Below are 22,911 nucleotides of genomic sequence, written 5' to 3'. Positions count from 1 at the left end.
TCTGACAACTGGTGTGGGTTAGCTGCAGAATAAGAAACAAAAGCTTGATGTACTGTATTCTGAGAGATAATGTGGACCTTACTGCTTGCAAAAGCCTGATTTAGCTGAAAAAATCCCTGTTTAACCTGGGATTTGTAACAGTGTCAAAGATGCTTCTGAGCAAGAGAAAGTGAACTAAAATAAGATTTTTAATTTTTGTTTGTTTGTTTTTAACAACTGAAATTGAAATGTATTAACTTTTTTATAGCCACTGGTTCTGATTTTAGTAATTTCAGCATAGCATGTTTGGTTAGAACACACATGATTTAATTGCCAGAGTGGCAAGAGAGAACTGGCTGTGATTCTTCGTAACATAATCAATATAGCCATTTAAGACTAGAAATGTGAAACACATTTCTCAGTCTCTCTGTCTGTTCTGGGGCACCAGAATGTCTTCATCTATTACGAATGATGAGTTTATAATATAGCCCCCAAAGCAAAGGATAGAAGACATGTGGCAATGGTGTCATGCTGAAGTAGACTGTAGAGAAGCGGTGTCCAATAGAAATTCGATGCTTGCCACACTGGTAGCCAGACTTGTGTCTTTGAATTTTAGTTATTAGCTACATTATAAAAATGCCACATGCATTAGCCACAATTCAATAGCCTATTAGCCACATGTGGCTAGTGGCGAACGTATTGGACAGTGCTGCTCTAGAGGATCCGATAATGACAGAATACACCAATGGCTAGTAAAGGGGTAACTCTAGAGATTGAGTCAAGGATAATTAGGACTGGGATTAGTGGTATATTGGATAAAGGGAAACTTTATTAAAATTAAAGGTTCATATATATGCAGCTTAAAGATGTGAATATTGTCTGTGAGGTTTGGGAGGGGAAACGTTTCTTACAAAATTGCGTGCCTAATTAGAGAAGTGAAATGCACCACTTTTTATTTTTCACTTCTCATACAAAGAAATAAAAAAAACTCCTGAGATTAAATTATTACAAATTACTAGTCACTAGTTACTCTGAAAATGTAGCTGAAAGATAATAGCAATTTTTCCACTCTCAGCAGCTGATTTTTGGAGTATTTTGGTGTTAGCTATTTCATATTTACAAGCATGCTCCTTTAAAGCAGTAAAGATATTGGAGGATGTAAACCTGTAAGCCAACCATTGATTTAAAGAAAAGATGATTGATGTCATTTTTATGAATCAAATTCTCAATCCTTCTATGATATCACTTACTAAAAATGCCTGTAAAATTTTGATCAAGCTACCTAAATGTCTATTCTTAAAAAGGTATTGCATTTTAGTTTTAATGCTTTGAAATCCAGCTGATTTTGATTAGAACTGAAACAGATACCAGGCGAAAAGATGATATTGTGGCTCTGATTCTGTGAATATTTTCTTCCATAATCCTTTCATTTATAGTAACCTCAGGGATTACTTGTAAGCTTCTGGGGCAGAGACTGACTTTACTGTGTTTATTCAGCGTGTGACATAATGCAGTGCTGATGTTGGTTAGGGTCTCTAGACACTGCTGTAATACAAATAAGAAATTAAAAAAAATGTTTCTGACAAGAAGTGGGTGGCTTTTGTTTGTGGGGTTTTTTACGTTGAATGTGTCTCTCTAAGAATGTTTGATTGTCTTTAGATAATTCACCCTAGATGTGAACATCTGCCAACATAGAATCACCTAAAAATAGCATGTTCTGCATCACTAACACTTTTCATAGGAGTATGTAAGTCATAATCCAAATTCATAGCCAAACCTGTGGCTTTGCCTGATGACCAATACAGAACTGCATTGTGGAAGCAGCAGAGTCCAATCACATAACTTGTAGTGGGGTTACCATGTTGAAATCTCTCTGAATGAATTCACATAACTTTAAAAACTTCATTTTTACTCTACATTAGGATTGCTCAAAAGTTTTCAGTTTAAACTTTTTTTGGACAGAAAATTGGGTTTTTGACACAACTTTTTTTGTAAAGTGTCTTTTCTATGGAAAATTTTGTTAGTTTTCCTTTTAATCAAAATATTTCAGCCAAAACCCAAAAGTATTTTGGCTAAAAATGGAAGGTGTGGTTTGCTGCAAGTCCCCATTCTTCTCTATGGGCTGGGATCCCTAGCTGCACTACATCTCCTACACTACATCACCCTTTTGCAGAGGTAAACCTGTGCATTATGGGAGATGTAGTCCAGCTGGTGACCTTGGCCCACAGAAGAGAGTGGGGACGTGAGCATACTACAGCTCCTCGGAGGCATTACACCTCTTGATTTTGGCCAAAAGCTTCAGTTTTGCCAAAAACTCAACATTTCGTATGGAAATCTTCCACAAAAATATTTATTTTTTTCCATTTTTTGGTCAAATTTCTGTGGGGGAAAAATACTCTGTTCTACTCTCCCACCCACACTTCACCAGCCCCCCAAAAAACCAGAAAATTAGCCCAATTCTAGTCTTCAGCCATCTGCAAACTAGCCAGCCTCTGACATGTTAGCAGTTGAAAACTTCATCTGTGTTTGGAAAGCCATGTTTACTCATAGGCAGTATCAAATCCCAGTGATTATCATGGATTCACTCCTATCGATCTAAGGTACTTCTGTGGCCTCCAGATCCTAAAGTGATGAGCACCTCACCATGATTAATTTAGTTATCTTCACAGTCCCCTGTGAGGTAGGGAAGTGTTATCCCCATTTTACAGAGGGGGAACTGAAGGACAGAGAGAGACTGAGGGACCGATTTTTGAAGGTATTTAGGATTCTAAAGTTGTAATTAGGTGTATAGTGGGATTTTCAAAAGTACCTAGGAGCCTAACTCCCAATCTAAAATGCCATGAAGAGTGGGATCCTAAAGGGACTTATGGGTAGCAATGCTGAGCATCACGGAGCCTAGAAAATGAAAGGGACAACACTGTGATCCACAAAGCCTGAGTTGGACACCTAAGTTTCCTATACAAACATGGGTGGACAGAGATGCCTACCAATGCCATCTCCAAAAGCCAGGATGCTAGGTGGGGCAGAACTGCCTAAATTAGTCATGGGGAAGTGTTGAGGGGGGAGAGTGTGCTAAGCTCTTCCCCTCTCTCAGAGATAGGCACCTATGCCCAGACTGCAGGGAGATGCCTAGCTTTGCTTAGCATTACACGAACGGGAATGTGCCTCCTGACTTCCGTTGGCTTAGGCACCTAAGATATTTCTTGTGGGACTGAGTTAGGCTCTCCACACAAAACAGGGGGAAGAGGAGGTGGTGGTCCCCACCTGTATAACTCTTAGCCTAGCAGTTAGAGCACTTGTCTGGGATGTGGGGACCCAGATTCAATTTCCCCCTCTTTGCCAGAAGAGGAGAGAGGATTTGAACAAGGAGTCTTTTAAGAGTGCTCTAACCAGTGGACTTTGGAATAGTCTGATGTGGGGGCTCCCTCATTCTCTCCTGTTGAAACCATTCCATTGTGGATAAATAATGAAAGAGCGAGTGGAGTAGGGGGATTGGACCCAGGGTCTTCTACCTCCCAGGGGGGTGCCCTACCCAGCAGACAACAGCATCATTCTCTCTCTGGTGTTTGACACTTCTGTCATTAATGGGGTCACTGCAAGTAACCTTCTAGACCGAATCACAGAAGAGAAGGATCTCATAAAATGTATACAGGACGTTGGTAGGGTATGGCAGAAATGGCCAGCTGAGAGAAGAACCAGTGCAGATAATAAAAAGGGGCAGCACCCTATGTAACCTGCATTGACTGTGAGTAGAGCTCAAGGTGTTGGTTTTAACCTCTAAAGCCTTAAATAATTTAGGAGTGAGTTACTGCTAGATCACCTCTCTATGGTGTCGTATTCCTGCGCTTGAGCCCAGAACCTGAGCTAGAGCTCTCTGAATGTAGAAAGGAGGAAGCTGCTGGCAGCTGTTGGTTGTGTTTCGCTCTGCAGCCTTTTGGGGAGGATTTGAGACTAGAAGGGCTTAGTTTATTAATATCCTTATTTGCCGTGGAGTTTAAGCCATTACAGCTATATGAAGGGGTTGCCAACTCTCATGAATTTATTGTGAGAATTTGGAATATTTGGTAGTTTTTTTGAAAGCCTCAGCTTTCTTTTCTTCTCTTTTTAAATATAAGTTTATAGTACTTGGGGTTGTAGAGAAGCTTGTAAATATGACCTGAATGCACCCCAAAGGCTCAGCAATCAATGACAAACTAAAATAAATTGGCTTAAAAATCATGAGATTTTTTTAAAATCATGATTCTTTGCCACTTGATTCATGATTTTTGAATACTTGGGTTGGTAACAATGTAGATCCCTTCCAGCTGAAAGTGCCAAATTTCACACAGCTCTCCTCGATCTTGCTACATAGTAAAGAAACAACCTTTATGACAATGTATGACCAATATTTTCAAAAGCATCCATTAAACTGGACTGCCTCACTCTCTTGGTTCCTACAAATAAATGCAACTGGCTGCACTACCGAGGTCACATGCAGTCATTTTTACAGGGTTAGGGCATAACTGAGACAATGGGGGGGACCTGGTTTTCAGAAGCGTTGAGCATTTATAATTAAACCCCTGGGGAAGTTTGGGTGCTCAGCATAAAAGAAAATTAGATCCAATGTGTCTCAAGGTGCCTCCAAATTCTTGGAAAATTTAAATCCGGATCTGTATTTGAACTTTCCAGCTTGGGCTTACCTCTAGTTTCATAATCAGAATGGTTGTATACTGTGTTCCCGCTACACTGCACAGTTGCGTGGTCGCCCAGGAGTGAATCAAGGGCCGTGCACTTCGTTAACAGAGCTGCGCACAGTGGCAACGTGTTCAGGTGCCCCTCTCCCTGCAGCTCTGCAGCTGCGTTGCTCCTCTGCCTTGAAGCTCCTGGCCATCTGCTCCTGGGATCCTCCTGCTTGCTGTGCAGAGTAGGGGATGGAGGATGACGTCAGGATGTCCCCCTCTCCCTGCTTTCCTCCTGCCCATGTACCCCATCTCCACAGAGCAGGAGACAGGGCTCAGGAGCAGGAGAGCTCAGCTGCTGCAGTCTGAGACTTCGGGTTTGTGTGCCTTAAAGAGACAGTGCATGGTCTCCCATAGACTTCCCCAGCAGCCAGCACACACACAATCTCTGTGTGTGTGTGTCACGCATATGCAAATGCGCACACGCACTGTGTGTGTGTCTGTCACACACGAACAATGTCTCTGTGTCTGTCTCACGCACATACACACGCAGGCTGTCTGTCTCACACTCGCACACTGTGTCTCACACACACAAACTCTCTCTCTCTCTCTCTCACACACACACACACACACACACACACACACAGAGTCTGTCTCTGACACACTCACCTCCCAACACATACTTGTGTTGTTGTTTTGTTGTTACTGCTTGGTACTTCCTGCAATGCACATATATTCTCTGTAATTTTATTCTTTGACTAGTCTATGCATTTCATAATTTTATTTCTCTCTTATGCTTAAATTTAATTAGTTGAGTAGTGAGTTCTAAAATGCCTAACCTGTCCTGTCTGGAGTAATTATCCCTATGGTAACTTTTAAAAATATATATATATTAGATCTAGGTTTTTTGCTTCTACTGGTGGCACATGTCTGCACGTTACCTCGATATTGGTGCACCAAAACAAAATTCATTCCACACATGGATGAAAAAATTAGAGGGAACATTGGACTTGTACATGCTTTGGGGAACTGGATCTACAAGCCAGCAGCAATGACTAAAATGGCAAATTTGTTCACAGTTCTCAGATCTTGAAAGGCAGAGCACATTCATTGTCATAGGAATTTCTGTAGGTTTATGCAAACCCTAAATTCAAGAATATACAGGAACAGACAGTCTTTTAGTTGCCCTATTGTCCAGGCAGTGGCTCCAGTCAGCACAGATTTTATTCTAAGACTCTTAATTCTATGGCTGTAGTTGGGCAGACTCGTTGTCAATTCCCAGGCCCATTTAAGGCAAATTGGGACCACAGGCCCATCCTTACGTGGATTCCCCAAGGACCAGCTCCCATACTGTGGCCCTGTCCCATGCTGTGGCCTCATCCCTCTCTGGGATGGTAGTTGCAGGGGCCATCTACATAAGCTGTGTGATGTGCTAGTTCAGGGGCCCACCCTCACTTTTATTTGGGTTGGTTGGGGCTTCCTCCCCTCATCCTGAACCACAGCTCCCTCTCTTCAGGTGGGCATCATCCATTCCAGAGGCAGGAAAACTCAGCTCCCACTCACTGAGGTGAGGACTCTGTGTGAATGGGGGCACCACTTGACACCGCCCAAGTAAAACCATAATGAGATGACAGCGACACTCACCCTTTGTTCCACCAGATTCTCGTTCTGGGATGGTGACAGTAGGGTCACACAAATAGCAGCAGATTTCAGCACCAACAACCCATTTAAGATGGGTTTCAGAGTAACAGCCGTGTTAGTCTGTATTCGCAAAAAGAAAAGGAGTACTTGTGGCACCTTAGAGACTAACCAATTTATTTGAGCATAAGCTTTCGTGAGCTACAGCTCACTTCATCGGATGCCATCATCCAATGAAGTGAGCTGTAGCTCACGAAAGCTTATGCTCATTTAAGATGGGTGAGGGCAGTTCATACCTCTTACATTAGTTTAGGCTATCTGCAGAGGCAGGTAGATATCAGTGCCTCAGTTATACTCAGGTCACATTTCCAAGTCTTCTCTCACAGTCATGAAGGATAGAATGAAACTTAGCTGCTGATATCATCACTTGACCTCAAGAATATACAGCAACAGACAATCTTTTAGCTTTCTTATTGTGCCTGTTGGTTCAGGTGTTGACTCCAGTCACCAAAGATCTGGAGTACAAAGTGGCTGTTGGGCCTTGCCTTAATCTGGCCTCTGGTCAGTTCAACAATGTTTTTGCAGGAGGCTCTCCTAACGAAGGTCTCTGCCTCTGTGGTTCTCTGATGGTCTCTCGATGATCTGTTATTTGGAAACTTGAATAAGTAAAAATGTTCTCCATGGCTGAGACAGTTCACAAAAGCTCTTCTAAAGTTGTGTTTGCTTCCCTGATTGTATTGCTTGGTTTTTTTCTAACTCCTCTATTCCTATGATGTTCCAGCCAGTACTTTGTTCCACATCACCCTGCTTAAATCTTTCCCTTTTGAAATTTTTTTTCTAGCCTACTGCCTTCTTTTTTGGGGGTGGGAGGGAGGTGGTAGCAGGGAGAGGATGGGATTATTTTTGAAATGATTAAAAATAAGAGGTTTAGGAAACATGACCAATGCGGAAAGGTTGAAAGAACTGGGCATGTTTAGAGAAGAGAAGAGATGGCTGAGGGGAGACATGATAGCAGTCTTCAAATATGTAAAAAGTGGTTCTAGAACATAGAAATGTCCAAACTGGGTCAGACCAATGGTCCATCTAATCCAGTAAACTGTCTTCTGACACTGGCCATTGCCAGATGCTTCAGAGGGAATGAATGGAACAGGGCAATTATCGAGTGATCTATCCCCTGTTGTCCAGTCCTACCTTCTGGGAGTCAGAGCTTTAGGGATATGCAGAGCATGAGATTGTGTACCTGACCATCCTGACTAATAGCCATTGATGGCCTTATCCTCCATGAATTTATCTAATTCTGTTTTGAACCCAGTTATACATTTGGCCTTCACAACATCCTTGGCAACGTGTTCCACAGGTTGACTATGTTGTATGGAGAAGTACTTCCTTATGTTTGGCTTAAACATGCTGCCTATTAATTTCATTGGGTGACATCCTGATTCTTTTGTAATGTGAAGGGGTAAATAACACTTACTTTATACCATTCATGATTTTATAGCTCTCTATTATATTCCCCCTTACTTGCCTCTTTTCTAAACTGAACTGTCCCAGTCTTTTTAGTCTCACCTCATAGGGAAGTTGTTCCATACCCATAATCATTTTTGTTGCCCTTCTCTGTACCTTGTCCAATTCTAATATACATATATTTTTTGAGATGGGACAACCAGAACTGATGCAGTGGTCAAGGTGTGGGTGCACCATAGATGTATACAATGACATTATGATATATTTTCTGCCTTATCTGTCTCTTTCCTAATGGTTCCTAACATTCTGTTAGCTTTTTTACTGCTGCTGCTCATTGAATGGATTAAATTATCCATGATGACTCCAAGATCTCTTTCTTGAGTGATAACAGCTAATTTAGTCCCCATCATATTGTATGTATAGCTGGGATTATGTTTTCCAGTGTGCAGGACTTTGTACATCAACATTGAATTTCATCTGCCATTTTGTTGCCTAATCAACCAGTTTTGAGATCTCTTTGCAGTCAGCTTTGGGCTTTACTATCTTGAGTAATTTTGTATCATCTGCAAACTCTGACACCGCACTGTTTACCCCTTTTTGCAGATAATTTTTGAATATGTTGAACAGCTCTGGTCCCAGTACAGATCCTTGGGGGACCCTGCTATTTACCTTTCTCAGCTGTGAAAACTGATAGTAAATAAAGGGTAAGAATAAATTATCTTTTAACCAGTTACTGATTCATGAGTGGACTTGCCCTCTTATCCCGTGACTGCTTACTTTGCTTAAAAGCCTTTGGTGAGGGACCTTGTCAAAGGCTTTCTGAAAGTCCAAGTACACTATATACACTGGATCATCCTTATCTACATGTTGTTGACCCCTCAAAGAATTCTAATAGAGCAGTGAGGCATGATTTCCTTTACAAAAGCTGTGTTGACTCTTCCCCAACATACTGTGTTCATCTATGTGTCTGATAATTCTGTTCTTTACTATAGTTTCAACCAATTTGCCTGGTACTTAAATTAGGTTTACCAGCCTGTTATTGTCAGGATTACCTCTGGAGCCTTTTTTAAAAATCAGCATTACATTAACTATCGTTCTGTCATTTCTGGTACTGAGGCTGATTTAAGCGATAGGTTACATACCACAGTAAGTACTTTCATATTAGAGAGCCTTCAGAACTCTTAGGTGAACACTATCTGGTCCTGGTCACTTATTACTGTTTAATTTATCAATTTGTTCCAAAACCTCCTGTGCTGACACTTCAATCTGGGACAGTTCCTCAGATTTGTCACCTAAAAGGAATGGTTCAGGTGTGGAATTTCTCTCACATCCTTTGCAGTGAAGACTGATACAAATAATTCATTTAGCTTCTTTTCAATGGCCTTGTCTTCCTTGAGTGTCCCTGACCGCTTGCCCCTCCCAGGATATGGTAGCCTATGCGGGGGAATAAGGGAACCCTTTTGTGCTCTTATTCCTCTGTGTGGAAGCATAGCCAGGGTCACATTTTAGCCATTAACATTGTGAGGGTGATTCAGACTGTATGCTCATTCAGTATTTAGCCTCCCTGCTGAGATTCCCAGCAAATGTACCATTTCTGATGGTGGGGTTTATAATGTGGATTGCATCTGTGACTGGATTGAGACCACCTGCTTATTTCACATTGGCTACTGAATACAGCAATCACATGGCAGGGACTTTCAATTACAATCCCATTAGGCTAGATTTAAATTGATGGCATGGGGTGAAAGACTTCATGTCCCATTACTGATCTTTTGGGCTACCCCCATGATAGCCTGATATCAATTTGTTCAGTCTAGCCATAAACCTGCACACAAGTGTGCAGTGGCTAATGCAGGAGAACCAGAATTGGTGACAGACATCTTCTCCATATCTTGATGCTTTGATCTGGTTTTCACTTTCTCCCTACTCCTGCTACTACGAAGTGCTAAGTGCTACTGAAAGGAAGAAATCAGGAGGACTGTGATAATTCTTTTCTTTCCTGAAAGAGCATTTTTGCAGTCCTCTTGTAGATCAGCTTTTGGTGACCTATTCAATCAAACTATATTTCTGGGCAGTTTCTTTTCCCAAAGGGTCTACCTACAGCATAACAGTATGAAGCCCGTTCCACTGACAGATTTGTAGGAGGCTGTGATTTCCATGAGCTAAGGGCTTGTACACACTACAATTTATGTTGGTGTAATTTATGTCACTGAGGGGTGTGAATAAGCTACCTCCTGAGCGATGTAAGTTACACCAAACTACCTGCTGGTTTGGACAATGTTATGTCAATGGAGAGCTTCTCCCACGACATAGCTATCGCCTCTCGGGGAGGTGGTTTTATTATGCCACCGGGAGAGCTCTCTTCTGTCAGCATAGAGCATCTTCACCACACACGCTACAGTGGCACAGCTGTACTGATGAAGCTGCGCCAATGTAGCACTTCAAGTGTAGACTAGTCTTAAGTCTCTTTCCAAAGTTGTTGTTCACCTTGCTCAGGTGTAGATGACCTCCTGGATTTATTAAAGACTCTGGTGTATTTACATTCCATGATGAAATTGAAGAGATAAGGGCTCTTGCATCAAACACTGTAAAGATACCAGTGGCAGCTATCAAAGCTGTGAAAGGTAAAATTTATGCATTCTCCTACCCTGGGCTGTCAACTCAGATATTTGTATCTTTCCATGTAAATCCCTGGTACATTTCTTCATTCAACATTGATGGTAACCTCACCTTTAGTGGGCATCTTTTCCATTGACAGATATGGAAAATAGAAAATAAGTCTTACGTATCAGTGGTCTTTTTTTGTTTTGTTAAGAGAAGGGAATTTTTTACCATCCTTTTTACCTAATTTGTCTTCTGAATTTTACCTCAACCAGTGTATTCTTAAAAGGAACAGCTGAATGACCATAAATCCCTATTGTATTGTACAACATATGTTTATTAGGCATACAACCTGTACACATTCTTTTCATGCTATTTAGACTATAGTACGCACAAACATACTCCATTTGTGGTGCCACACTGCATGCTCTCAGAAACTATTAGAAGCCTTTGGAATTCCCATGACTGTTTATTCATTCTTTTGTTTAGGAGTCAGTGACCTGCAAGCACTCATTATGAAGAGAGATCTGTGTTTTCTGGTGACTCTAATTAGCCTTGCCTTCCTGTCACTGTTAAGATCTGGATATCCTCAACATATTGCAGAAGAGTCCTGCTCTGTTCAGATTCTTGTTCCAGGCCTCAAAGGTAATGTTTGAGTCTCTCCCTCTGCCTAAATAGTAATCTTTTTTTTTTTACAGGTTTATTTGAACCAATGACAAGTCATATGCAATTTCTAGCAGGGACTAACATCTCTACAAGGTGCCTTATAATTGCCCTTTCCATAGTAGGATTTGGAATAATTTTCCAAACATGGCCAAGCACAGTCTGTAACATGATTTGTGTCCATTAAAACAACATGGTTACAAACTGCAGGCCTGACTCTGCAAAGCCCACTCATGAGGAATAGCCCTCGTTACTAGATGGGTTTTCCTTATGACTTCAGTGGGTTTATGCTCATGGGTAGTACTCAGCGTACATAAAGGTTGCAGAATCTGGCTCTGTGTTATGACTGTCTAGAAAACATTTTATAAGCCTTTATTGCCCCTTTGAGAGGGACTACTTGGAAATAATCAATAACTCTATATTTGCTAAACTGAAATACACTTTTCTTTGTGGCAAACTCTGAGAATGCTGAGCACCTTCAACTTCCATTGACTTAAATGCTCAGTGCCTCTCAGAGTTTGGCCAGGTATGATTATGAAAATAAAGCTGCCTACTATTTGCTCTACATTTTGGCCAAGAATATTGCCTGATACAGATGGTATGACAAAATATTGGTCTCTTCATGTAAAGGAATACCTTGGCATCCGTACTTTAAATAGCACAGAACTTCTAACTTAATTCTTGTTCTGAAGCAGTAGCATGTATTGCCAACGTTATACCTAATGATCCAAATTAAGGGTGTGTGCGAAATCTTGGCCCAATTGAAGTCAATAGCAAAACTCCCATTGACTTTAATAGGGCCAGGATCTTGCCTGAGATGTATGTAAGGATGCTATATGTGCCATTCCTAATAAGTGTGTGGCAAGAGACTCTGTGAGCTATAGACCAGGAACAGTTAACATATCATCAGCTGACAAACTTGCATTATCTAAAAACTATACAATTTATCAACATATTAAACCTTAGTTTTTCTTGTGGTTGTGCCTCTATTGTCAAATGATGTCACTCATATAAGATGGCTGCCACCAGCGTTAAGAAAACTCTTTTTTTTATTTTTACTGCACAACTGAGAAATGCTTTTCCTTCAGATTGCTGACCTGAGAACAAGGGTAGAGTTTTCTTTTCACGGGCTGGCCCCTGAACTCTTAGCCATGTTGACACCTAAGGTGGGGATGAAAAGTCGAGCAGTGTTAGTTTGATGCATTCAGACAATCCATGATTTGACTGAGCCTTAATTGTTTCCATTCATCTCCCATCTTTGGTATGTATCTCACACAAATAACAGCATTATCAAATTTATTATTGCATAGCCTAGTGATAGAGAAGATTGATCAAGTGGTCAGAACGCAGCATGGGGAACTAGGAACTTTAATCCTGGTTCTGTTGTTGACTTTCTCTGGGTCCTTGGGCCAGTCCCTTAGTCTCTCTCCTTTCACTTCCCCATTTGTATAATCAGGGTAATTCTGTGTACAGACATTCACCACCTCACAGTAGCGTTGGGAAGATTAGTTAGTTAATGCTTGTGAAGCACTTAGTGCCATCTAAATGCTAAAAGTGCTATTATTACAATGTAGAACTTTCCCAGCAATAATTCTGGCCTCTTTTTTTAGTAAGGCAATCAGGAATAGAGCCATAAAACAATGAGGAAGCTTGAAAACCAGAATGCTTTAGTGCTTTCACTCCACCTAATTAGAAACAGTCATTGACATGGCAAGGGAGATTGATGTACAATTTCAGTGAAGCACATAATGACCTGCTAAGCTTAATGTAAAATCTCTAAAAAGCCACCAGTGCCCAAACTAAACTGTCAGGGGACTGACTGTCTCAAAGGCGTGGTAGTAATATACAGAGCCTTTCATCTGTTGGCTCCAATCCAGTGCATGTCAGGAATGACCAAGATTTCCGCTAAACTGAGTATATGTATGGCCATATGCCCAAAACTCAGCTCATGAGCAGCATTCAGCTCTGCACAGAAGCAACACTTAAATATGCCATAGCTCCTCCACTGCTGAGCTGCCACTGATATCTGTGGCCACAGTGGAACAAAACATCTCATAATGGAGCCCAACACAGCCAGCTGGGCTCTGACTGCCTTAGAAGGATGTCCCAGAAGATCTCCCATTCCTGTTCCTTACTGGGAGCTTATACCTGAAACATGTCTGTAGCAGGCTTTGGGGAGAATGGGGAAGAAGAGAGGTTATGGGGAACAGAGGAAAGAGATGTTGGGGATACCCTGGGAAGTGGGGAATTGGGATACCCTGGGAAGGGAAAGAGATTTCTAGGAGGGGTAGAAAAAAAGATAACAAGGGAGACTTAGGAATGGACAGAGAGAGCATAGCATGCCAGAGGCACCAAGTGAGATGACGAGAGGGAAGGGGACGCAAGAGATGGAGAGGCACTGAGAAGTGTGTGTGTGTGTTTGTGTGTGAAAAGAAACATACAAAAGAAGAAGGAAAGAGAGGACCCAAAGAAAAGAACAAGGGAGAGAAAATGGGAACCCATTGAAGAAGAAAACGGAAAATAGAGAAGGAAGGAAAATTGAAATGAAAATAAGACTGGAAAAAGAAGGGAATAAAAAATAAAGTCACACACCGATTTATTCATTCATGTACTTACATCTTAGGTTTGCTTTTTTTTTAAAAAAAATAAACCTAATGAAATAGACAAGATGATATATCCTGGGACCTAGATGGGGGTGGGAAGAGGAAGGATACTGTGGTTCTGGGAGTCCACATGGCACAATGATGCATGCTTTAGAAATCCAGAAGTATAAGATTAATAATTGGAAAAGAATGATAGTACATGAGAGAAGAGATGGAGGATTCAGACCGACTACATTGCTCATTCAAACCTCTCTTAAAACACTACTACTTCTGCCAGGCCCAAAAGAAGTGAGTTTTTTATTATTCTGGAGAATAAATATATATAAAAAACCACCTGAGCTATTCTAAACTTTGGATTTGCCAATTTGTCCTGTCTTCTGTCTTTAAGACTTTAAGCTCTTCAGAGCAGGGACTGTTTAATATTCTCAATGATATGTCACGCACAAAAAAAGTTGACATGAAATACATAAAAATAATTATCATAATCTTTCTTCCTGTGTATTCACTCAGTTAATAGTTCTACTCACATATAGGGCACGCTGGTAATGACAGAAAGTTATCACCAGCTAATGGGTTCTCCATAACCTATGTGTTTATTATTACTATTATTATTCGTATTATGGTAGAGCTTAGAGACTCCAACTGAAAACAGGGGATCTCCTTGTACTAGATACTGTACAAACACATACTGAGACATAGCTCCTACCCCAGATTGCTTACAAGGCAAGGAAAAGATACAAGGAAGTGGAAAAAAGGCAATATTATTATTGACGCCCCCTTACAGATGGTCAAACAAATAGAGGCAGAAACTGAACTTCGATAGTCTAAGTCCTAGTCCAGTGTCTTAACTGGAAAGACCAGTCTTTCTCTCTTTGGTGGTCTTAGTCCGCATCACAAAACCCACAATAGTATTAGGCGCTGACTGGCACATCAGGCAGTCTGAGAGGAAAGCCAAGGACTGAATGGGCCTAGAAACTGATGTATTCTTTCACCCTTAGAAATGGTCCCTCCAGGTCAAGGTCACTGCAAGGAAACCTGCTACTGTTGCCCTCAAACTAGGAAAAAAATGCAGACAAGCACAATTCCTGAAGCAGTCGTGATCTATCTTAGTGACCCCTGATGCATGGCTTTCACTCTGGAGTGACTCATGAAGTAATAGGCTGTAGTATCTTGCTCTGCGTCTCCACAGAAAAAAAGGCTAGAGGGAAAATACTATCAAGATTTATGTTTGGCAAGTAAGGAGTCTATAATCATCTCAACGGGGGGCAAGGGGGAGGGGAGATAGTAATATGGAGCCTGTTGGCTACTCAAGGATAAAAAAACAGAAATTCTTTAATGTGCCAAAGACAAGTAAAAGTCACACTAATTATACCATTAACTGTGAGTTGTCAGTAGTATTTTCTTATGGAGAGCAAGGGCCTCCCCATAGCTTTGACCACCTGAAGGTGGCATTGGAAGATGGTCAGGAGCCTGAATACGTTAGTTGGAGCTGCTATCCTCTGGAGGCACAGGCAGCCTTAGAATTCTGAATGCTGCCCTCGAATAAGGAGCAGAGGCTTGTGGAGATTGCTGCTTTCAAGTATGTGAGACTCCATTTTGTTCTCAGCAATCTTTCTTGTCTATGCACTTCCTTATGGTGGCTGTGGTTTGTGTTAGAGAACTCCATGACTACACGTGGACCATAAGCTTCATGTTGGCTACCCTGCTTTACATACAAGATAGAGAATTATTGGGAAACTTATCAATATTCATATTCCTGGGTCCACAGAGTATGATGGCAACAGCTTTGCCTTTAGTTTCAAGATGTCAATTCGTCTCATTGTAGTCATTGACATTGTTTTCTTTTATGTTTGTGGTTTTCTTCTTTTTCACAGAAGCTTTTGTTTTCTTAGCTGGGACTTTGTTAAATTGATTATCGAGATTCTTAGTTATTTAATTAGTACAGATATTTGAATTGTATTTTAAGTAACGAAATATAGTAGCGGGGGTACAGAGCAAACCACTCAACCACAAATACCTAGTTAATGAAAACAAGACAGCTTACGTTTATTAAGGCTGCTATTTAAATATGAAGAGTCTATATTTTATGCCCTGAGCTACTTGAACATGAATATAATACATAGGGGTTCCAACTAAAGAAATTAAGAGATGCAGCAAATTATCAGGAATGAAGGCATTTCCTCCTACAGGTCCCAGTCTATCATTACTCAGCAAAACACTTAAGCATGCTTAATGAGACTTAATATATGCATCAAGTTAAGCATATGCTTATGTGCTTTGCTGAAGAGGGATGGATTTAAGCATGTGCTTATGTGCTTTGCTGAATTGGGACGTAATACAATCATGCAGTCAAAATGATATAAGATTGATGGTGCTGATGTACTACTGGATGTGTCTTTTGTGTCTACTCATGTGAATAATCTTATTGGCTGCAGATGAATAAGGGCTGCAGAATCAGAACTTTGGTTTCGGCTATGTCTGCACTGCAAATTACTTCAGTTTAATTTACGTTGCTTAAGGGTGTGAATAATCCATGCCCCTGAGCAATTTGAGTTATACTGACCTAAGCCATGGTGTAGACAATGCTATGTCAATGGAAGAGATTCTCTCACCAATATAGCCTACTACGTTTTGTGGAGGTAGGAATTATTAAGCCGACAGGAGAGCTCTCTCCCATTGACTTAGTGTCACTGACTTCACCAGAAGTGCTAGAGCGGTGCAGCTGTACCTACCCTTAAGAGTCAGTTATGTATTCTCTGCCCTTACCGTAGGTATCCATGTGACTGGTTAATAGGCTGTATCATGTTCTTCATTCAACACATGAAGGCTACCAAAGTCAAAATCCTCCAGCTTTTTCCTTAATGTACATGTGGCTTTTTTCCAAAGGCAAAACAAAATGAAGTTCCTCTAGTCATTTATTACTGATGGCTATTCAGACTGACTGAGATATCTATAGGAAGTGATGGATCAATATGTTTTATTCTTTCTTCTTCTTTCCTTTTATATTAATAGGGGAGGCTGGAGTAAAAGGGGAGAAAGGTGCTCCAGGGCGTCCGGGGAGAGTTGGACCTTCAGGAGAAAAAGGTAACTTGGTTAAAGAAGATAGACTAAGAAAGTTATTCTGGATCAAAAGTTTTCCTGGTGGATGATGAGAATCCTTTCTGTTTTTGCTAAAACTAAGGCTTCCCTGGCCATTTCCCTGTGACCTACAGACCCCATTTGGAGATTGTGTCTACCACCTTTCTGGTCAGAGACTCATTTTGGAACCCTTTAATGCTGTTTCTTGATTTGCCAGAGGGATCCCAGTTAAGAAAGACATTACATTATGTGGCCTCCATGTTATTCTTAGCTTTTGCTGCCTGGGTGGTACCTGCAGCATATCAGTGTGAGGAATTAGCACTAGATCACTGAAAAAACAAGTTCAAAACCTGCTTTTCAGACCCTGTTCTCTACTGCTGTTTGCACACACACGTGCATGCCCTTTTGACACATTAATACCTGCAAATACAGGTGTTAGAATTTTCACAGGCAAAAAACGTTTTGACACTTGTGTGACCTTGGGTGAGTTACACACTTCTTGTGTCACAGTGTAGCCCTCTGTAAAATGAGTACACTAATATTTGTGGTGAAGGTCATTTAATTAAAGCTTATGAAGGACTTTGTGATCTTCAGGTGAATGACATTTTATAAATACATAATTATCAGAGCTGACATTTCAACATTTGATTTTATCCTGAAATGGCATTTTTGATCAAAATTAAATATTTTGACATTCCAGAAATAAAAATGTTTCATTTCAGTTTATTGAACTGACCTGAAATGCTTCTTTTAAAATAATATCAATATTAAGCTGCATTTCCATCTGGTGATGCATCATGTGACTGCCATGATACATTATGGCAACTGTAGTCAGGGAACCTGATGCACCCATTCTCTATTGTGGGCCAGGCTTCCTGACTGGACTACATCTCCCACACAATGCACCAAAACTCATGTGACTGCCATGATGCACCATGAAGCTCAGCCTACATGAAATCAGCTCATTGCCTTATGGGAGATATTGTTAGACCCTGCAGGGCTGGAACCTGGAAGGTTCAGGACTGCTGATGCCTCTGTATTGCCATGGGAGGCTTAGGCTAGGCTCCCATGGGAGGATGCTGTGAGGCTGAGCTTGGCAGGAAGTACTTCCCAACAGGACTGGAGTGGTGGCCCCTCACAGCCCCCTGATTGGCTGATACCAGTATATAAATCAGGAAGCCATGAAGGGGAACTGTCTGAGCAACAACGTAGACTCCCTCACCCATTTCTGCTTCAGACCCTGATTGTGATAGGCCCTAGACTCTGATTTCTGACCCTGGTTTGTCCTCGACTTTGCTATTCGATTGCTGTCTGTAACCTGGTGCCCGACCCCAGTCTCCTGGTAACCTGACACTGCTGTCTCCTGATGCTTGACTCTCAGTTCACCCTCTGGCCTGTCTTGGACTCTGACCTCCTGGTACCTGATTCAGCCCGACTAATGACTCCTGCTCCAACCACTCAGTCTCACTACCTTCTTCCTGGTTGTGACAGATCTAATCCTTCAGGGAGTCTGGCCCATAAGAGAGAATGGGGCCTGGAATTATAACTCCCATAAGACAATTTGCCATTAGTTAGGTTGTTTGCACCCCTACTGAAAGGCTGTTCCAGAACCTCACTCCTTTGATGGTTAGAAGCCATCTCCTAATTTCCAGCCTAGATTTCTTCTTCTAATTTTCAGCGTAAACATTTTGGATCAGTTCAGAAATCCATGTATTCAGATTTGGGTCAAAATGACCTGAAATAAAATATTTCATTTAGATTTTCCTGACTGAAAATAATAATAAAAAAAAACCTGTCAAAATTTTTGGAGAAACTACATTTTCTGATGGAAAAGTTGTTACAATAGAAAATTTCTGCCTCGCTCTAATAATTATAATGCTTTTTCATTCCTGTGTGCCTCTGCAATTCTGATTTCATGCTGGGCCTGGAGGAGGAAGTGCTGAAATAAAAATACCTTGCAAGAAAAAACATCAAAACCAGCAAGAGACAAAGGAAAATAGGAGTTTCATGGCCTATGTATTGGTATTTTTCCAGATGATGCTTCCAGAATGACTGAACAGAGGCAAAACCTTTTACACCAGTCAAAAAAATTAAAGAGCAAGACATTTTTTCATCTCTCCTTTATCCAGTCAGGTTCAGCAAAGTAGATCGTATTGGATGTATTCTCAGAACACCTGAAGATGGAAATATTTTGTTTTAGCAAAGTATGAAGGGTTTATAAAACAAACTCTTATGTGAAATGGACTCTAATTAGCTCATCTTTTCATTAATATTTTATAGTTTTTAAAAATTTGTCTACATTAATTGCTCTCCACAAATGCTTTTTTCATATGAATATAGGTTGCTATTTTTAAAATGTGGAATACATGATACAAAAATTATTCAAGGCAATTAAAAACCCTTTATTAGAGGACCCCCCCCCAGTAGGGTATATTTGGTTCACCAGGCTTTAAGAAGTGCCTCACTAGCAAGGAAGCAATCCTGATTGCAGACAAGCACTCCCTGTGCATCTGCTGCCTCAGGGAAGGCCACATCCAGCAAAAGTGTGGTCTCTGCCAGCAAATCGAGCCACGATCTTGTAAGGGCAGAGAGCTCTGACAGAACATTATCTTCATGGAGGCGGCTCTCAGGCCCTCACAGGATCCACACCATGAGTCACCTGGCAGATGTCAGTCTTCCCCACAGCTCTCTACATCTAAAGGCTGTGGGTCAAGGAAAAAGATTGCTGCCCCCTCTCACAAGTCATCTAAGAAAAGAGCAGGCAGTCTTCATACTGAGCCCCGAGATAGCTGTAAGTGGTCCCCATCTCGCTCGGTATCTTTGGCACCATCGGTACTGAGACCATCTCAGTCCAGTACCCATTGCTCATGGAAACCAACAGCAGCCTGTTCCACTGACATGCTCATGGATCCTATGGGCATGGGCACTGGGGAATGGGCACCGAAGGACAGGAGTAAGCAGTCAGCTAAAAAGGAGCTCCCAGTATGTGAATCTACATTGGTACCATCATCATTGCCTCATCCAGCTCCGGAGAGACCGGTACAGATAAGATCCCTGTCTCCCCCAGCACTGCCCCTAACACCGGGGTGGTCAGTACTGGCGAACCAGAGGAGGTGGTGTCACAGTACTCCTCTCAGGCTCCATATGGTGCTCAGTACCAGCAAGGCCCATGCCCGCAGATAGCCCCATCACCACCATTGTGGTATGGCCACCCATGGGCGGCACCACCACCAGGCTCTATGCCACCATCATCCCAGTGGTCTTATTGGGACCCATGGGCAGCATATCACCAAAATGCCTCTCAGGCTTTAAACCTCACCCAAGAACCCTCAAGGCACACCACCTCAGCTGCAGCATCCAGTGCTTTGGAGCCTCCACAAAATATCATAGAGGGACAGGAGGGTGGGGCCAAAGAGGCAATGACACTGAGGAGCATCTCCTCCTCCTCCCTGGATGAAGCTGTCATTGCCTTCCCCACCATCTCTGGTGGACAACTTTTGTCTCTTCCAGGAATTGGCAAAGACAGTTGCAGACACTCTCCAAATACTCCTGGAAGAAATCAAGGATATTCATCATCGGCTCCTTGACATCCTCCATTCTTCCTCCTCCTCCTCCTCCAAGATTGCCCTCCCTATTAATGAGGCCACCTGAGACCCGGCAAGAACCATCTGGCAAACCCCAGCATCGGTAGCACCAACCTCCAAGTGGGTAGACAAAAAATACGATGTCCCCACGAATGAATCTAAATTCCTCTTCTCCCACCCCCCCCCCCCCGCAACTCCATCATGGTGGACACCATTAATTCCTGCGGCTGCCAACACCAGTCGAGGGCCACTCCCTAAGATAGAGACTGGAAGCGCCTAGCCATGCTTCAAATCCATATCATCAACTACCAGGCCCTCACAGCGAAATATGATTATATAAACTATTCAAAACTGAATTACTTTATTGAGCAGATACCAGAATTGCATTGTCACCAATTTAAGGCTATTATCCAGGAGGGCCAGTTAGTGGCAAAGACATTGCTGTATTCTGCCTTTGATGCGGCTGACACAGCAGCTAGTGGTGATGCGAGGGCGTCATGGCTCCATCTGTCGGGCTTCTGAAAGGAAGTACAGTCTCCTGTTGAGGCCCTCCCTTTTGAGGGCACAGAGCTCTTTGCAGAGAAGACTACTGCTCCCTTCAAACCCTGAAGGACTCTAGGGCCACTCCCCAGTTGCTGGGCATCTGTGCACCAGGACAAAAAAGACTATTTAGTCCCCAGTCCCTGCATAGACCACACACATTTCAATATCAACTTCATTGCCACCATGAGTCACAAAGAAAGAAAGGAAAATTTCCAAAGTGCAGACCAGCTGGACCACAATCTTCTTTGTCCCAGCCCTCTATGTCCAAACACCAGTTTTGACGGGTGGGTCAAGGAGCTGTTAGACTGCTCCCCCCAACTGATACAGCCGATAAACGCTTTACACCCATTTGGCCACCAATTGGCAACATGCTGCAGTGCCTGGGAATTCATAACATCAGGCCAGTGGGTCCCAGAGATCAATCAAACTGGGTGCACCATACATTTTACTTCCCTACCATCTCCACAACACCACTATTTTTTTTCCTATGGGTGCTTGAGCCCCTCACCATCCATGGAGTTAGTACGTATGCTGCTCAGGAGTCACCTACAGTGGAGCACCCATCGGGACACTACTCGAAGAAGAAGTTACTAACCTTGTGCAGTAATGGTGGTTCTTCAAGATGTTTGTCCCTATGGGTCCTCCACAACTCACCCTCCTCCCCTCTACTTCGGAGTTCTTGTCTATTGCTTGGCAGTAGAGAAGGAACTGAGAGGGGTTAACCTGCATGTGCTGACTAGCCTCGTGGCAGGGCACAAGTCTAATCACCTTCTATGATGAGATTACTGGTTCTGTGGATGAAGGGAAAGCAGTGGATGTATTGTTTCTTGACTTTAGCAAAGCTTTCGACACGGTCTCCCACAGTATTCTTGTCAGCAAGTTAAAGAAGTATGGGCTGGATGAATGCACTATAAGGGGGGTAGAAAGTTGGCTAGATTGTCAGGCTCAGCGGGTAGTGATCAATGGCTCCATGTCTAGTTGGCAGCTGGTGTCAAGTGGAGTGCCCCAGGGGTCGGTCCTGGGGCCGGTTTTGTTCAATATCTTCATAAATGATCTAGAGGATGGTGTGGATTGCACCCTCAGCAAATTTGCAGATGATACTAAACTAGGAGGAGTGGTAGATACGCTGGAGGGCAGGGATAGGATACAGAGGGACCTAGACAAATTGGAGGATTGGGCCAAAAGAAATCTGATGAGGTTCAATAAGGATAAGTGCAGGGTCCTGCATTTAGGAAGGAAGAACCCAATGCACTGCTACAGACTAGGGATCGAATGGCTAGGCAGCAGTTCTGCGGAAAAGGACCTGGGGTGACAGTGGACGAGAAGCTGGATATGAGTCAGCAGTGTGCCCTTGTTGCCAAGAAGGCCAATGTCATTTTGGGATGTATAAGCAGGGGCATAGCGAGCAGATCGAGGGACGTGATCGTCCCCCTCTATTCGACATTGGTGAGGCCTCATCTGGAGTACTGTGTCCAGTTTTGGGCCCCACACTACAAGAAGGATGTGGATAAATTGGAGAGAGTCCAGCGAAGGGCAACAAAAATGATTAGGGGTCTGGAACACATGACTTAAGAGGAGAGGCTGAGGGAACTGGGATTGTTTAGTCTGCAGAAGAGAAGAATGAGGGGGGATTTGATAGCTGCTTTCAACTACCTGGTTCCAGAGAGGATGGTTCTAGACTATTCTCAGTGGTAGAAGAGGACAGGACAAGGAGTAATGGTCTCAAGTTGCAGTGGGGGAGGTTTAGGTTGGATATTAGGAAAAACTTTTTCACTAGGAGGGTTGTGAAACACTGGAATGCGTTATCTAGGGAGGTGGTAGAATCTCCTTCCTTAGAAGTTTTTAAGGTCAGGCTTGACAAAGCCCTGGCTGGAATGATTTAATTGGGGATTGGTCCTGCTTTGAGCAGGGGGTTGGACTAGATGACCTCCTGAGGTCCCTTCCAACCCTGATATTCTATGATTCTAAGTGCATGTGTGGGCCTAACAGACACCACTACTGAAGTTCTTCAATCAATAGCACAGGGATGCAAACACACCTACGGTGGAGCACCCATAGAAACACACCTCTCGAAAACCATTGTTACTGCACAAGGTGAGT

General features: G+C 42.4%; 1 protein-coding gene across 3 annotated transcripts in view; it reads left to right on the top strand.

Annotated features, from left to right (window-relative positions):
• COLEC11 (collectin subfamily member 11) overlaps positions 1 to 22,911 on the top strand; it is a 49,047-nt gene that overhangs the window by 6,841 nt on the left and 19,295 nt on the right. For 2 of the 3 annotated variants that reach the window (XM_073336091.2, XM_073336086.2), the window contains exons 2-4: positions 8,343 to 8,443; positions 10,830 to 10,985; positions 16,619 to 16,690. In XM_073336091.2, coding sequence (XP_073192192.1) covers positions 10,856 to 10,985; positions 16,619 to 16,690 — 202 coding nt within the window. In that variant the 5' untranslated portion in view covers positions 8,343 to 8,443; positions 10,830 to 10,855. The remainder of the gene's footprint in view (positions 1 to 8,342; positions 8,444 to 10,829; positions 10,986 to 16,618; positions 16,691 to 22,911) is intronic. The other variant, XM_073336087.2, reaches the window with a different exon arrangement.

Source organism: Lepidochelys kempii, chromosome 3 (genome assembly GCF_965140285.1).
Source record: "Lepidochelys kempii isolate rLepKem1 chromosome 3, rLepKem1.hap1, whole genome shotgun sequence".
NCBI lineage: Eukaryota > Metazoa > Chordata > Testudines > Cheloniidae > Lepidochelys > Lepidochelys kempii.
Note: the sequence above shows the minus strand (reverse complement) of the source record. Positions and strands in the feature narration are given on the sequence as shown.